General features: G+C 40.7%; 1 protein-coding gene across 1 annotated transcript in view; it reads right to left on the reverse strand.

Moving 5' to 3' along the window:
- The window catches only part of SLC16A9 (solute carrier family 16 member 9), a 67849-nt gene that overhangs the window by 19960 nt on the left and 30981 nt on the right, over positions 1-16908 (reverse strand). Inside the window, exons 2-3 of the mRNA XM_070432802.1 lie at positions 16619-16849; positions 2332-2475 (exon numbers count right to left, since the gene is read on the reverse strand). Of these exons, the coding sequence (XP_070288903.1) occupies positions 2332-2475; positions 16619-16814 (340 nt within the window). The 5' untranslated portion in view covers positions 16815-16849. The remainder of the gene's footprint in view (positions 1-2331; positions 2476-16618; positions 16850-16908) is intronic.

A 16908-nucleotide genomic window follows, 5' to 3' on the forward strand; every position in this document is an offset into this window, starting at 1 on the left:
ATGGCCCAGGTCTGGCTCACAGCAGGCCCTCTGAGTCCGTGGATCCATCCAACAGTCATTTCCCCAGTTGCTGCTTTTTAATGGAGCAGGCATACATGTTAGTACAACCCTCTACATACTGTTTCTTGGCCAGTGGAGTAAGAGTTACCATAGTGGGGAAAGCCAAGTGGACGCTCTGTGACCCCACCAGCACCACCAGCAGCCGCCACAAGAGTAAATCAAGACCAATATCTAATGAATTGAAGACCATGTGTTCATAGGGGAGGGGGACCAGGTTAGCTATTGAAAGGTTCCAATAACATGAACCAAATCAATTTCACAAGCTGGTAAAGCTCTCTCTGTTGCTACAGAAATTTTAAAATTTAATCATGGGAGTTAGTTAATTTTGTCTTTTTCTTTCTACTAGCATATATCCTTAGATACTCTTTCAACACAATCAAACATATATAAATCTTTGGCAATGTCAGCTAATTTTTTTCTTTTAAAAAATCATTTGTATCTATAGGTAATGCAAATGTGTCACTTTTTGTTAGTTTTTAGGTCAGTGAAAACTTTGGATATGTGCTCATAAAGGCTTTCTCTAGAAACCATGAGTAGGAGCAAAACCCTGTGAAATTTTAAATGATTAGTCCAGAGTTTAGGGAAGATACCCAAATCATACCAATGGTTCAATTTAATGATTCAATTTCCTATGCAAAAAGAACAATCCAAAAATAAACTTTGTCTTGGAAGAAATAATTTGTCCTGTGTTCTGAAAGGAATAATCCCATCATGAATAAACATAGATATCTACATTTTTATTTTTATTATTTCAGACAAGAATGCAAAATGATTACTCAATATATCTATAGCTACAGGTTCAAAACTATCTTAAGCTTTATAGAAATAAAATATCAAACATATACTATGTGCTCTCAGATATTAGATTAATATCTGAGTAGTATTAGGGCACGTAGTTTAATTTAAAATAAACTTTGGGTTCTAAAAGCACTAAAAACAATTACAAAAATGTAAAAGAGTCAGGATGTGGTGTCAGACTGAGTGGACCCTACCCCACGTGTTCTCGCTATGTTGCTTTAGTTGGTCATTTCACTTTGCGCTTCACTTTCCTTTTTTATAAAACAGTTCTTGGGAAGTTTAAATGAGATCAGATATCTCACTTAGTGCAGACCCTGGCACACAGTAAGTACTCAGTGAATGCTAGCTGCTATTTTTCCTATTATTTATTACTAGAGGCCCAGTGCATGAAATTCATGCACTTGGAGCGGGGGGGCAGGTCCCTCAGCCCGGCCTGCACCTTCTCCCAGTCCGGGAGCCCTCGGGCGATGTCCAACTGCCATGGATGCGGGAGAGGCTCCCTCCACCTCCCCTGTGCTCACCAGCCATGAGCCCAGTTTCTAGCTGAGTGGCGCTCCCCCTGGGGGTGTGCACAGACCACCAGGGGGAAGCTCCTGCATTGAGCGTCTGCCCCCTGGTGGTAGTGTGCATCATAGAGACAGGTCGTTCAGCTGTTCAGTCAATTTGCATATTAGCCTTTTATTATATAGGATTGGGGAAACAGTCTCAAGTAAAAGAGAGAAATATTGGTAGTCAACAAATTACGCTTTTTCAGACACGAAGAAAAAATTTAAAAAGCGGGAGTCTTTTTCAAATTCCCTACAAGCAGCTCCTACAAATATTGAGTCTGATGATGTTAAACATTGAATACAATTAGTAGAGCACATCACCAAAGCATCCCCCATCCCCCAAAGAACTCTCAAGCCCCGAGCGCTCTGCTTTTCCCCTCCTGTAATCAAGGTCACCATCAGTCATCCCCACCACTCCGTGTTCTTCAATCACGCCTTATCTTAAAAACAAATTATGTGCTTTACAATCTACTCTTTACTTCTCTTCTGACTTTGTGATCAGGGTCGTGGTGACAGATGGTGTGACACAGCAAGATGTTTAGAACACAGCCCTGCTTAACTGACCAATATGAAAGGGACCACTCCCTAGTGAGAAATGACAGATGTTAGTCACATACATGTCTCCTATTGCCCCCTCTCTTTATTCCTTTTTGTGTGCTTTAGAGACAAGCACGGAAATGAAATGCCTTCCTGCCCCTTGAAAGAAACCATAAGGTGCACTGTTAAAACACATTTGTCATTTCAAATATTTTGATTCGCTGACGGACATTTTACCAAGGCAACAATTTTTGGTGAACTGGCCACTGATAGTAAATTATTACTGAACATTTTCGCCTCCTATATTAACTAAATAATGAAGCGGACATTGGGAAAGTTATGATGAGCTCTTGGAGCTTAGGAGAGTTACAGTGGTTAGGTTTCTTACCTACAACAATGCCATAGGAAAAAAACAGAAAGTAGATGTTAGGGGCAAAACCGCTCAGCATTAGGCCTCCGGCCACCATGAAGCCACTGAAGATCGCCACGGGTCTTGCTCCAAACGATGAGACACAGAGGCTGCAGACAGGACCTAAAAAAAGAAATGAAACCTTCACTTATGTCACAGTCATCTCCTTTTCACAATCATATTATCCATCCCACCCTAAGTGTAAAATGATTCTTTGCATCATAAAATAACAACACTAAAATAATAATAAGCATCTCCAGTGTGTATACAATGTGCTGGACACTGTGTACTTCACATAAACAACCTCCTTTCATTTTCATCTTACTGCAACCCTGGGAGGTAGATACTATTGTTACCCTCATTTCTGTTGATAAGGAAATTGACGTGTCAGGATGGGGGTGAGGTCACATAGTTAAGTGGGGGGTTCTGAGCGAGACTTTCTTCAAATTTGAGCACTACCACCTGCTGGCTCTTTGATCTCAGGCAACTTATCTGATCTCTTTGTGCCTCAGTTTCTTCGTCTGAAATTGAGGCCACCTCATAGTGTTTCCTGGGAGAACAAATAAGAGCGCAGGTGTAACGCTGATCACAAGGCCTGGCACAAGGAAGTGCCCAAACTGTGCTCATTCTTCAGTGATGCCAGTGGCAGCAGCAGCGCCACCAGAATAGGAACAGAGTAAAAACCCAGTTAGTCTGACTCCTGCGACCCTGGTCTTAACCCTCATATTCTGAGGATTTTGGGCCCCTGCATGTCCCAGGCACCTTTCCTATCCAGAGCTTCTTTCTAGCATAAGGCCTGTTGTATAATTGATGATGAAGATGGATGTGTTGATTGATTGAATCCAAGCAATTGCAACCCTGTGGAGGGAAGAGGTGGGGTTGAAGTAGTTCTTCTCTTCCTAGAGAATATTCTGGCCAAATGGAAAAGCATCCTACCCATCCAGGGATGGGTCTGTCTGTTCCACCGTCCTACATTCCATGTGTAACCTGGAATCTGGGGAAGGCAGCACACTGTTGACCGACAGGCAAAAGTGACCATTACCTGGATCTGTTCTATGTATAGGTGGGCAACTTCTCATGGAATAGCATTAAGTGCTAGTGAAATTCCTTCCCACCAGCACTGTATCTGGAATGTACCTACAACTACAGAGATTAGCACACCCTATATAATATAATTGTTTGACCGGGAGTTTGACCACTCGCTATGATGTGCGCTGACCACCAGGGGGCGCGAGCTGGGGCCCAATCTCCGCAGGCCACCCAAAGGACCCCACCTGTGTATGAATTTGTGCACTGGGCCTCTAGTTAGAAATAAAAGGATATTAAGTTATTTAGCCGAATAGTCTCATTTACATGGAAGGATGTAAATGTGCTCATTTCATGGTGTGTTGAGCTTGTGAAAATTTCACTGGGCTATACTCTCATGATATATAAACTTTTCTGTATGTATTTTTTATTTCAATAAAAAAAAGTCTTAAGAAATGTCAAAAGGAGAAATGGTGAAATCCACCCATAGTCTCATTGTTAGTAAGTGGTAGAGCCACAATCCAAAGACCCCAAGCCCAGCATTCTTGCCAATTACAGTAGTCACCCTTATCCATGGTTTCCCTCTCCGTGGTTTTAGTTACCCTCAGTCACTTGTGGTTTGCAAACATTAAAAGGAAAATTCCAGAAATAAACAATTCATAATTTTAAGTTGTGTGCCATTCTGAGCAACATATAATGAAATCTCTCGCCATCCCGCTTTGTCCTGTCCAGGAGGTGAATTAACCTTTCGTCCAGCGTATCCACACTGTATATGCTACCCATGCGTTAGTCACTCAGTAGCATCTCTTGGTTATCAGATTGACTGTCTCAGTATCACAGTACTTGTGTTCAAATAACCCTTATTTTCTTAATAATGGCCCCAACGCCATTCACATAAAGAATATTGTGATAATCGCTCTATTTTAGTATTAGTTATTGTTATCTTTTACTGTGCCTAATTTATAAACTAAACTTTATCATAGGTACGGATGTATAAAAAAAAAGCATGCCTTATATAGGGCTGGATACTTATTCACGGTTTCAGGCACCCAGTGGAATACTAGTATATCCACTGCAGATAAGGGAGAACTGCTGTACCAGAGAATGGCTTAAGTGCATATTTAATTTAAGACGAGGTTATGACCACTGAGATAGCACTTAGCTCTCAATACCTGTGACTCTTTCACATTCCTCCCTGATCATGAACTGACCCCCTGCCATTTCAGGTCCTCCTCTCCAGTGTGAGCCAGAACAGAATACACTGAAATATTTATATGACACACAGAGGGGAATATTCTGTGCCCATGTTTTAAAAGAAAAAATTCATTTGAAATACCAAACTTTCCTAATAGGTGAGCTGTCTGTATACCCAATGAGAAATACTTAGATACTTCATGATTTTAAGATTCAAATCTCATAAATGGTTGTCTGACACCATAAGGGCATGGCCTTTCTCTGTTGTTTAACAAATTGCATTTACATTGAGAGTCAGTGTTTACAAATGTAATAAGCACAACGGAATTGAAACACAGATATTATTACTGGCATAATTAAAAAGTTTCCTGTTTCATCCTCAAAGTAGGACTTCAAATCTATGTTCCTTAATGCATGTTATTAACTCCACAAGGAAATCCAGAGTCTGGGAAGCTAGGGGTGGGGATGAAGGTGTAATAAATTCTTAAATCCCTTTTGCCTAATACATGAATCTTTGAAAAAATTAAGCTTAAGGAAAAAAAATGACTAGAAATTCTTTGACATGAAAATGGCAATTTGAAAACTGCTTTAAAAAAATTTTCTATTTCCACACTGCCACCTGCTGCTTACTTAGAGAAAAGCTGACATCTTTTTCAAAAATTTATTTTTAAGTGTAGTTGGTATACAATCTTATATTGGTTATATTAGTTTCAGATGTATAATACAGTGATTCAACATTTTTAAACCTTAAAATATGATCACTCCACTATTTCTGGTAATCATCTGTCAGCATGTACACTTGTTACAATATTGTTGTCTATATTCCCCTTTCACCTCTCCCTCAACCTCTCCCTTCTAGTAACCATCTCTTTGGTCTCTGTTTCTATGAATATCTTTTTGTTTTGTTTGTTTGTCTGTTTTCAGATTCCACATGTAAGTGAAACCATATGGTATTTGTCTTTCTCTGTCTGTATGTATGTGTGTGTGTGTGTGTGTATGTCACATTTTCTTTATCCATTCATCTATCATTGGATACCTGGGTTGCTTTCATATCTTGGCTATTGTAAACAATGCTGCAATGAGCATAGGGGTACATATATCTTTTCAAATGATTATGTTCATTTTATTTTGATAAATACCAGGAAGTGGAATTTCTGAGTCATAGTTTTTGAAGAATCTCCATACTGTTTTCCACAAGGGCTACACCAGTTTGCAGTCCCACCAACAGTACACAAGGATTCTTTTTTCTCCACATCCTCACCAACATATTATTTGTTGACTTTTTTTAATAGCCATTCTGACTAGTGTGGGATGGTATCTCATTGTGGTTTTGATTAGCATTTCCCTAATGGTTAGTAATGTTGAGCATCTTTTCATATGTCTGGTGGCCAACTGTATGTCTTCTTTAGAGAAATGTTTTTTTCATGTCCTCAGCCCATTTTTCAATCAGATTAATTTTTTGTTATTGAGTTGTATGAGTTTCTTATATATTTTGGGTATCAACTCCTTATCAGATATACTTAATTTGTTAATATATTCTCCCAGTCAGTAAGGTTGCCTTTTTGTGTTGCTGAAGGTTTCCTCTGTATTAGCTCTTTAGTTTGATGTAGTCACATTTATTTGTTTGTTTCCATTGCTCAAGGGACATGTCCAAAAAGATATTACTCAGAGTGATGTTAGATAGTTTACTTCCTATTTTCTTCTAGGAGTTTTATTGTTTCAAGCTTTACATTTAAGTCTTTAACCCATTTTGAGTTTATTTTGGTATATGTTGTTGGAGAGTGGTCCAGTTTTCTTTTTTGCATGTACCTGTCCAGGTTTTCCAATACCACTTGTTGAAGAGCCTGTCATTACTCCAGTGCATATTTTTACCTCCTTTGTCATAGATTAGTTGACCATATAAGCAAGAGTTTATTTCTGGGCTCTCCCTTCTGCTCCATTGACCTGTGTGTCTGTTTTTGTGCCAGTACCATCCTGTTTTGATTAGTGCAACTTTGTAGTATAGTTTGAGATCAGGGAAGGTGATACCTCCAACTTTATTCCTCTTTCTCAAGATTGCTTTGGCTGGTCGGATTCATCGAAGATGGCGGCATAGAAAAACACCGGAAATTGCTGCCTCCGACAACAACTTCAAAAATACAACTAAAAGACAGAACGGTCATCATCCAGAACCACAGGAAGGCTGGCTGAGTGGAAATTCTACAACTAGAAGGAAAGAGAAGAGCACACAGACTCAGAGGAACTACGAAAGTGAAGCTCAGAGGTACGGAGGCTCTGGCGCGCGGAAAGGGGCGGGCACCTGAGGACGCGGCTGTCTTTTTGAATCGGGAGGGCATCAAAAGCTCCCGACTGCTCTGAACTCCAGTTCTGGGAAATCTCTGGGGTCCCAGGGCTCATGCGGGGAGAAACTGGACGGTCTGGCAGCAGGCAGAACTCGGAACTTGAGGGCGGCTTTCCCTCAGAGGTGCTGGCAGCAATTACCAGGACACTGAGATGCGCGGCCCCTTAGGGCAGTGCTGAGAATCAGCCATAGCTGCTTGCTCCGCCCTGTTGATTCCGAGACCCCGCCCCTTCCAGGCTGCTGCAAAGCCTTTTGCATATGAATGCCCAGGTCCTTTGCAAACTGACAATTACCTAACAAATTGCAGCTGGGCCAGACAGACCCAGAACTTCCAAGAGAAGGCCCAAGGCCCCACAGCAGCTTGCATTGCTTCTCAGCTGGGTCTCATCTGGGCACCCCCAAATCCCCCAAAAAGGAAGGGGAATCTGCATATCTCTTCGTAGCTCCTGCTGGGTAACCTCAGGAAGAGGCTAAATTAGCACCTCCTTAGATCCAAGAGCCAATGTACCCAGTGGTCAGAGTGGGACCACCCAGATTATAACTCCTCAGATTCATAAGGAACACACTCAGGGGGCAGACTCAGTGAGCACCAAAGCCCCACTGAAGCAAGTCTTGCCCCCAGAAGGGTGTCTTCAGCACAGAAATTCTCCCACTGCAGACACAGCTGATTCTCACTGCCAATTGGCCTGGAGGTCAATTCCTGCCAGTGATACCTAAACAATCAAGGCATAACTACAACAAGACTGTGCACAAAGCCCACAAGGGGGTGCACCAAGAGTGTCCACCTCAGGTAATTGGGGAGGCTGAGCCACTGGGCCCTGTAGGACACCTGGCATACAAAGCCACTCTACCAACACAGGGAAGCAGACAAAATGCGAAGACAAAGAAACAGGTCACAAATGACAGAAATGGAGGACAGCAAATGACTGGATATAGAGTTCAAAACCATGGTTCTAAGATTTTTCAAGAATTTTATGGAAACCGCCGATAAATGTAGTGAGATCCTCAAGAAATCTAATGAGACCCTCGATGTTGTGATAAAGGACCAACTAGAAATTAAGCATACACTGACTGAAATAAAGAATATTATACAGACTCCCAACAGCAGACCAGAGGATCGCAAGAATCAAGTCAAAGATTTGAAATATGAAGAAGCAAAAAACACCCAACCGGAAAAGCAAAATGAAAAAAGAATCCGAAAATATGAAGATAGTGTAAGGAGCCTCTGGGACAACTTCAAGCATACCAACATCAGAATTATAGGGGTGCCAGAAGAAGAGAGAGGGCAAGATATTGAAAACCTATTTGAAGAAATAATGACAGAAAACTTCCCCCACCTGGTGAAAGAAATAGACTTCCAAGTCCAGGAAGCGCAGAGAACCCCAAACAAAAGGAATCGAAAGAGGACCACACCAAGACACATCATAATTAAAATGCCAAGAGGAAAAGACAAAGAGAGAATCTTAAAAGCAGCAAGAGAAAAAAAGTCAGTTACCTACAAGGGAGTACCCATATGACTGTCAGCTGATTTCTCAAGAGAAACCATGCAGGCCAGAAGAGAGTGGCAAGAAATATTCAAAGTGATGAATAGCAAGAACCCACAACCAAGATTACTTTATCCAGCAAAGCTATCATTCAGAATTAAAGGTCAGATAAAGAGCTTCACAGATAAGAAAAAGCTAAAGGAGTTCATCACCACCAAACCAGCGTTATATGAAATGCTGAAAGGTATTCTTTAAGAAGAGGAAGAAGAAAAAGGAACTCTTACCATTTGCCACACCATGGGTGGAACTAGAGAGCATTATGCTAAGTGAAATAAGCTAGTCAGAGAAGGATAAATACCACGTGATCTCACTCATTTGTGGAATATAATGAACATCATAAACTGATGAACAAGGACTGATCCAGAGATGGAGAGGCATTGATTGGACTGTCGGGCCTTGGAGGGAAGGTAGGGGAGGGTGGGGGTAAGGGGGAAAGATCAACCAAAGGACTTACATGCAAGCATGTAGGTCTAGCCAATGGACACGGACAGTGGGGGGGTGGGGGCATGAGCGGGGGGGGGGGGGGGGTAGGCGGGTAACGTGGGTATAAGGACACATATGTAATATCTTAATCAATAAAAAAATATATTTAAAAAAATACATACAAAAAAGGGATTGCTTTGGCTATTTGGAGTCTTTTGTGGTCCCATTTGTTCTAATTCTGAAAAGAATGACATTAGTATTTTGATAGGAATTCCTTTTAATCTGTAAACTTCTTTGGGTAATATGGTCATTTTGACCATATTAATTCTTCCAATCCATGAGCATGGTATATTTTCCCATTAATTTGTGTCCTTTTCAATTTCTTTCGTCAATGTCTTACAGTTTCAGAGTAGAAGTTTTTCACCTCCTTGGTTAAGTTTATTCCTGGGTATTTTATACTTTTTGATGCAATTGTAAATGGGATTGTTTTCTTCATTTATCCTTCCGATTGTTTGTTATTAATGTACAGCAATGCGACAGGAAAACCTGACATCTTTTCTCTGATCCAGGACTTAGACCAAAAGACAAAATAAACACACATAAGAATCTAATGTTATTGGCAATAAGCACCAAAAGAAAGGTCCAGATCATGTGTTTTGGGTTTACAGAACAGGGAGATCACCAGGGGCCAAGGAACTAAGTCTTGAACTGAGCCATGAAGTCTGGTTATGTGATTTTTCCAATATGTAATTATTATTATTAGATAGTTTCGGGAAAGAAATTATTCCCTTCAGGACATAAATTCACTTCCATGCCCTTCTCTCTTCCAGAAAGTTTCAGAGTCCCAAAATTGGTCAGATGGCCAGGCCTGCTTCACTGAAGCCATATGTAGGTTGATGGTGTGGGAGGCACTTAGACAGACATGAGCAGAGCAAGGACGATGGGCCAGGTACAGAAGGTCACCAGGATGGAAAGCCTCAGGTGCCTAGCAAAGGACAATTGTAGGGTGGGACCTTGCCCTAGGGTGACCTTCCCTCCCCTAGCATATGGCTCGTCATGCTGTTTGGACCCCTGACCTTTCCTCACTAGAGATAACATTTGGCCTCAGTTGTATTTCAGCTCCAGGACCAGAAAAGCAGCAAAACTAGACAAGCGACCCCATGCTGACCTCAGGACCAGCTGCACTGAATAATGACACCCCAACCCTGGCACTGACCAATCAATCAGTGGAGACACCAACCCTGAAAGGACACACCTGGAAAGCTGATAAATATCCTAAGATCTTTCCCTGAGACCTGCCCTAAAATCTCCACCCATAAAACTCTTAGGACTGAGTACCCAGTGGGCTCTCCCGCCTGGGGGCACACTCCCACCTTTCCCTCTCCCCTCCCTCCCCTTAGGGGTGCTACCATTACCTTCCTCACTCCCAAGCTCCAAGGTCCCTCCTTGGCCTCTATAACTTGTTTCCTCAGCCCATTTCTTCTATGAATTACTTCTTCTACCTCTATGATTTCTAAATGTTCTCTTATAGTTTGAGTCTTGGCTCTGAATTCTTTCCTAGCCAGAACTCAAGTACTGAAGTTGCTGAACCCAGGTCTGGTCTGACCCTACCAGTCTAACACCCAGTGCCATTCTAGCTGCCTACAACAACGGTACAATGATAAAGAAAATAGAGCAGTAACCAGGTTGTGACTGCAGTGGAACAAGGATTTCCTAGCTGAGTAGACTGGGCCCACAAGAGTCCTACCTTCCTCCTATAAAGCAGGGGACCCAACAAAAGAGCACTCCTTCCTCCTGCTAAGACCAGGAATTTTATTTTATTTAAAAAAATATTTTTTTTATTGATTCCAGAGAGGAAGGGAGAGAGAGAGAAACATCAAAGATAAGAGAGAATCACTGATTGGAGCCCGAAAGCCAGGCATGAGTCCTGACCGGGACTCGAACTGTGACCTCCTGAGAGCAAGAATTTTAAATTCATCATCTCTCTGAGGAAGAGAAAGGCACTAAGGAGCCGCACCCACTCAAATCCTTGATTCTATGTACAGTATTGACTGCTTTGTTTGTTGGTTAGTTTGACAGTATTATGTAGGGATGGAGGAGAGCTTAACTAAAACCTGCCATTCTTCTCACCAATCCTGGAACTGCCTAATATCCTGTGAACTGGCCACTGTAACAGAATCCTTGTAGGAGGCAGAATTTCAGTCCTGCTTGAAAGAGGTAACAGTGCTTGGGAGTAAAATCTACATATATGATCACACCCAGCTCTGCCAGCCAGCACTCACATTCAGCAAGCCTGTGGGCCATAATGACTCACTTAACAGAGGTGGGGAACCTTTTTTCTGCCAAGGGCCATTTGTATGTTTACAACATCATCTGCTTAATATAAATCACTTAACAAAAATTTATGTTGCCATGAAAAATAGCTCCTAGATTTATTGAATTTCAAGTCCCACCTGTGGTTGCCTTGGCAGGGCCAGACCAAATGACTTCTCAGGCCTTACACGGCCCACAGGCGGATGTTTCCATCCCTGCACTAGATTAATTTAGGGATAGATTTATTGACTCAGCAATTTGAGGGACTTTGTAGAAACAAAAGATCTCCCTGCTGTTTCAGCAACTCTATTGTCTAAAAAATGGTCCCACGCTTCTTGAACTAGTTCAGTTACCTTTCATTCCTTCTGTATCATTCAGGTTTTAGCCAGAGAAACAGAACCAGAAGAAGACATTGTAGGTTGGGGCAACAATAGGTTTACAGTTGTTCTTAAGGAAAATAATATAATAATTAATAAATCATAATATAAGAATAAACTGTGTTCCATGTACTCACAACTATAAACCAACCCTATATATTAAGAGGTTTATCACCAGGAATTGGCTTATGCAATTGTGGGATCTGGCTAGGCAAGGAAGGGCGGGTGAGAACTTGGCACAGGCTGAACTACAGCCCACGGGCAGAACTTCTTAATCTGGAAAAGCTCATCTCTTCTCTTAAGGCCTTTCAACAGATTGAATCAGTCCACCATATTATCTGGGATAATCATCCTTTCTTAAAAGTCAACTGATTATGGAGTTTGAGCATACCTACAAAATACCTTCACAGCAACACCTATATTAGCGTTTGAATAACGGGAATGTGGCCTAGCCAAATTGACAATGACCATCACACCTCCCAACCATCACAATCTCTCCTTCTCCAGACAAATTTACTCAACCAAAGTGCATCATCTGCAGTGTGGACTCCACACTTGTGCATACGAGGACTCTGCATGGCCCGCCCTCTTCCTGACCGTCCACCTTATACAGCCCATCCTCCTGTGTGGCCCACCTATCTTATAAAACTCCAAAGATCCTGGTTCCTGCTATTCTCCTTGATATTTGGGATGTCTCAAATTATCAGTAACCTTTTCTTTTTCCTGTCTCTTCCTTGAGACTACTAATCCCTTCTAGCACAGAGGAGAGGAGACTGTGGGGGAGTATAATGATGGTGAGCTTGTTATCAATATACAACTCAGAGAGGTAGGCTCTTTGGTACTCATCTTTATGCATCCTGAGGATAATCTGCACAAACAAATCAGGCCAGAGGAAGAAGTATTTTCTCCTCAACTACTCAAGTTTCAAAGAGAAGGAATTAAGATTATGAAGACTGTAAAGTTAAGAATTGCATTTTTTTTTTCCCATAGCTCTAATATGCTACTCAACTACTGTCCAAACCTAGGTTTGTCAGAGACAAGTGGTGGTTCTTTAAATTTCAGATGCATAGACACAATCTTGACAAAGTTCTAGCTCTCCCTCCTGCTCACCCCTCTAGAAATGTCTTTGTCTTTCATCCTGAAGGGACCCTTTCTTTTACAGATCCTTTGGGACTGCTTAGGAAAATAATTTTATTGTGGGTAACTCTGGTTCCCTACTGAGCACTTACCATATGCCAAGCACTACCCCAATTGTTCTAAACAACAAGCACGTAAGGTAGGTACTTTTGTTACCTCCAATTTAAAGATGAAGAAATAGGCTTAGCAGGTTAGAAAACTGGGACTCAGGTGCCACTTTCTCTTAGAGAATGGGTTTCAAATTGGCTAGGTCACTCAACCTGGAGGACAATAATGCCCATCTCAGTGCATTGTTTTTAGGATCAACTAAGATCAAGTAAGTGAAAGTGGCTGGACTGAGCCAGGCACACAGGGCACTTCGCGAACTTAAGGGACAAGTACATGAAGAATAGAATTTCTATACTGCTGGGCAATTGTACTTACTCTGTTGCCTTGCTCAATTGTAAAGTTCCAGAGGTCACATCACAGAACTAATCAAAGATGATCCCTACCCTGCCTTCTTTGGACAAAACCGAGGAAAGAAAATAACACATTTTTCTCACATACGATATGACCTGCCTATATCAGAATCATCTGGGGAACTAGTTAAAAGAAGACTCCTGGGCCCACCACCCTCTCCATACCACTCACAGATGGGTAGGAAATTGGCTTTTTGGACAAACTCCAGTAATGCATACATAGTCCTGAACTTAAGAGCAACTGTAGCCTGGTTGTTGTGGCTCAATGATTAAGTGTCGACCTCTGAACCAGGAGGTCACCTGTTTGATTCCCAGTCAGGGCATATGACTGGGTTGCTGGCTCAATCCCCAGTGGGAGGTGTGCAGGAGGCAGCCAATCAATGATTCTCTCTCATCATGGATCCTTCTATCTCTCTTTCCCTCTCTCTTCCTCTCTGAAATCAATAAAAATTTTTTTTTAAAAAAAGCAACTTTTTATAAGCCCATCTTTTATTAAAAAGATGTATATATATATATATATATATATATATGCATGCACATATGTATAGATTATCTTTTATCAAAAAGAATGCAAAGATGCCCATTTACGTGTGTTTTTCACTAAAACCCCACAAAAAAAAAACCAGAACCATTGAGCATAATTTATTTTTCATGATTTATGTGGCAGAAGCAGTGCCACATCCAAGCAGAAACATACAATAGTTCCCTTTATAAATAAGTCTAAGCAAATCATACATCAAGAAATTCTAAATAGAGAGGCTTAAACGTAGTTCCCAACTGAAAATCACGTTGGGGGCTTTTAAAAATTCACATATCTGGGCCGCAGTGTAGACGGACTGACTTAGAATGCCTAATGATCAAATCCAGGTGATTATATGCTGAAATTTTTCTATAGGTGATTCTAACAATCCCCCTGGTTAAGAACCACTGACAATCATTTGAATCACCAACATGAGATATTTTTCCATTTCCAAGATATTGATCTGTTTGTTTCTCTGTAGAACAAAGTTCTCAAAAAAGTAAATGGTTAATGTGGTGCACATACTTGTAGACCCCTCTTGCTAATTCTATATTACCATAGTTTTCAGGATTTGTCCTTTAATTTATGCTATGAAGAGCCAAGGGAAGCCAACATCACATATGTTCAGTGGACAACAATCAAGTGCACACATACACACACACACACACACACACACACACACACACACACACCCATAAGGGGTAGCTCTTCAGCCATCATTTTTTCCCACCATTTCCTCATTGTCTAATCCTTTGGTCTCCTTATTCTATGCTCATCTTCAAAAGCTGTAATTACCTGCTCCAAGTACCTCCTCTCTTAGTTAATGACATGAAAGTTAAGTGACTTGCACAAGATCTCTCAGCTAACTAGTGGTAGAGCCAGGACTTGAAGTAGTCTCTGACTTAAGACCAACATCCCACCCCCGACACCAGTACTTGTTGTCTCCTCTGAACTTCGGTGGGATACTCTATATCTCCAGCCTCAAGCAGGGCTGGCTTCATGGGCTTGTGACCTATGCAAGTACACAGGGCTTAGCTCTTAGCAAGGCCACACAATGATTTGCTGTTCTATTGTTTTCTTTATTTTTTTTTAACAAGATCCCTGCATTTTCCTTTTGCACTGGGACCTGCAAATTATGCAGCCAACCTTGCCTACAAGTAACAGGAGGTGCTCCTGGCCCTTGAGACAGAGTTAACTTAGAAAAAGGATAGAGTGCAGTTTCGTTTTCAGAGTCTCAGCCTCAGCTCTGACCACCAAGGTAGCTACATTTCTGTTTAACTTAATATCTGCTAATAAAAATGGTGACTAACTGGAGAACATTAAAAAATTCTCTCCCCTTCACATTAGATCATTTTCTCAAAATTAATACGCATATTAACATATAAATGATCATCCACTTGTACTTTGCAGTTTTACAAACAATTCACATTTTGAAAAACCCTTTCAGACAAGATCATGCATGTTCAGGGTGGTAAAAACCCTTTCAAACAAATCTTGGGCAAACTTTTACTGTTTATCTTGAGCTAAAAATGACAGTATAATTTTCATTTGTTTGGTTATGTTTAGTGATCTTATGTGACATGGCCAGATGATCCAACATTGTTTTTCAAGTCTTATTTTTGTTTTTTTAAGTTGGATGTATTTATTGTTTTACTTTATTTTTAATTATTAAATGACATGCAATATTATATTAGTATGAAGTACACAACATAGTGATTCAACATTTTATACCTTACAAAGTGATCATCACAATAAGTCTAATAACCATCAAGTCTAATAACCAGTCACTCACTGTACATAGTCATTAGGAGCAAGTCTTAGTTTTAATTTAACATCAGTTGGAAGCAACTGTTTTTGTTTCATTTTGTTTTGTTTTAAGAAGTCCCCTTTATGATTTAGGAAACACAACATTTTAAAAAAAGAAATGGCTAATGCATTTTATTTCCATTCCAAATTATTTTAGAGCTGAAAAGTACCTTACAAATCTCTATATTAAATGTCCTTATTTTCCCCGTAAGAATAGAAATTGTGATTTGCTCAACAAATCACGTCAAGTTCACAGCACACAGGAAGATACCCCGGGGGCTAATGATCCAATCTACGTCACCAGTTCAGCACACCTGTAAGTCTGCCAACAAGTTAGAGTGATAATCACTAAATATTACCGCAGAGTTTAAACTATTACACCAGAAGTTGAAGTGCCATATGATTTTAAGTCTTAAAATGAAAACAAAAGCCCCTCTGCTATTTTCTCTGTAAAGATTATAGGAATCACTATTATATCAGATACAAATGTTTATCAAGAATATTACTTTTGGAGACATTATATGAAGGTCACACAAAATATATCACATATATCTTATTAAAAAACACTATATTAAAATCCTTAATAGCGTCATCATTGTGAGATGGGACTGCCCTTTGCCATGTAAAATTTTTCTTATAAAGGTGGTACAAATGTAGAACATGTGATTTGATCACAGCGTATCTGCATTAGAGGCATAATTATGAAACATGTAATAGGACTACCAGCATTCAGTGGACATGCCTGAATCATTTCCTGAATCACTGCCCTCATTTCCCTGTATCATTCTTACTCATGGAAGTGTGTCTCCCACGAGACTGTGAGCCCCTTAAGGACAGAATGATGTGTTTGCTCTTCATCTTTTCATATTCAGCATCTAGCACACTGTCTGGCATCCAGTAGCCAATAAATGAATAAAGACATGAATGAATGAATATCTTATGGAATTTCTGTGTTTTCACACAAGCTTATTACAGGTTAAGAGTGGTTATATAATCTCAATGAAGGCAAGAAAAACATGTTATACTTTAAAAACAAATAGCCTACTATGCCTTGCACAGTGTTAATGATGCAGCAAATGTAATTACATGACTAATGAGTCAGGAGAAGCATACATTTACCCACTTACTTGCAAGCAAGCCGACTCCACTTGCGAGGGATCCGACCCAGGCTGTTTTTCCTTTCCCTTCACCAAAGGCATCCAGCCATTCTAAGTACAAGACTCCAACAGCTATCGGGGATCCATAGCACAGAAACTGAGTGAAGAAGGAGACAAGCACTATCACCCAGCCCCATCCGCCATCAGGTGACTTCTTCATTTCCATTGTAAGGTGAGATCAGGAGGTGTGCCTCTGTGGGTCTTAAACAAAAACAAAAAAGAAAAGCATATTTAGAGTGAGGTGGGGCATAGTATTTTGG

This window comes from Myotis yumanensis, unplaced genomic scaffold (genome assembly GCF_028538775.1).
Source record: "Myotis yumanensis isolate MYYU_CA2020_CCGP unplaced genomic scaffold, mMyoYum1.0.hap1 SCAF_13, whole genome shotgun sequence".
NCBI lineage: Eukaryota > Metazoa > Chordata > Mammalia > Chiroptera > Vespertilionidae > Myotis > Myotis yumanensis.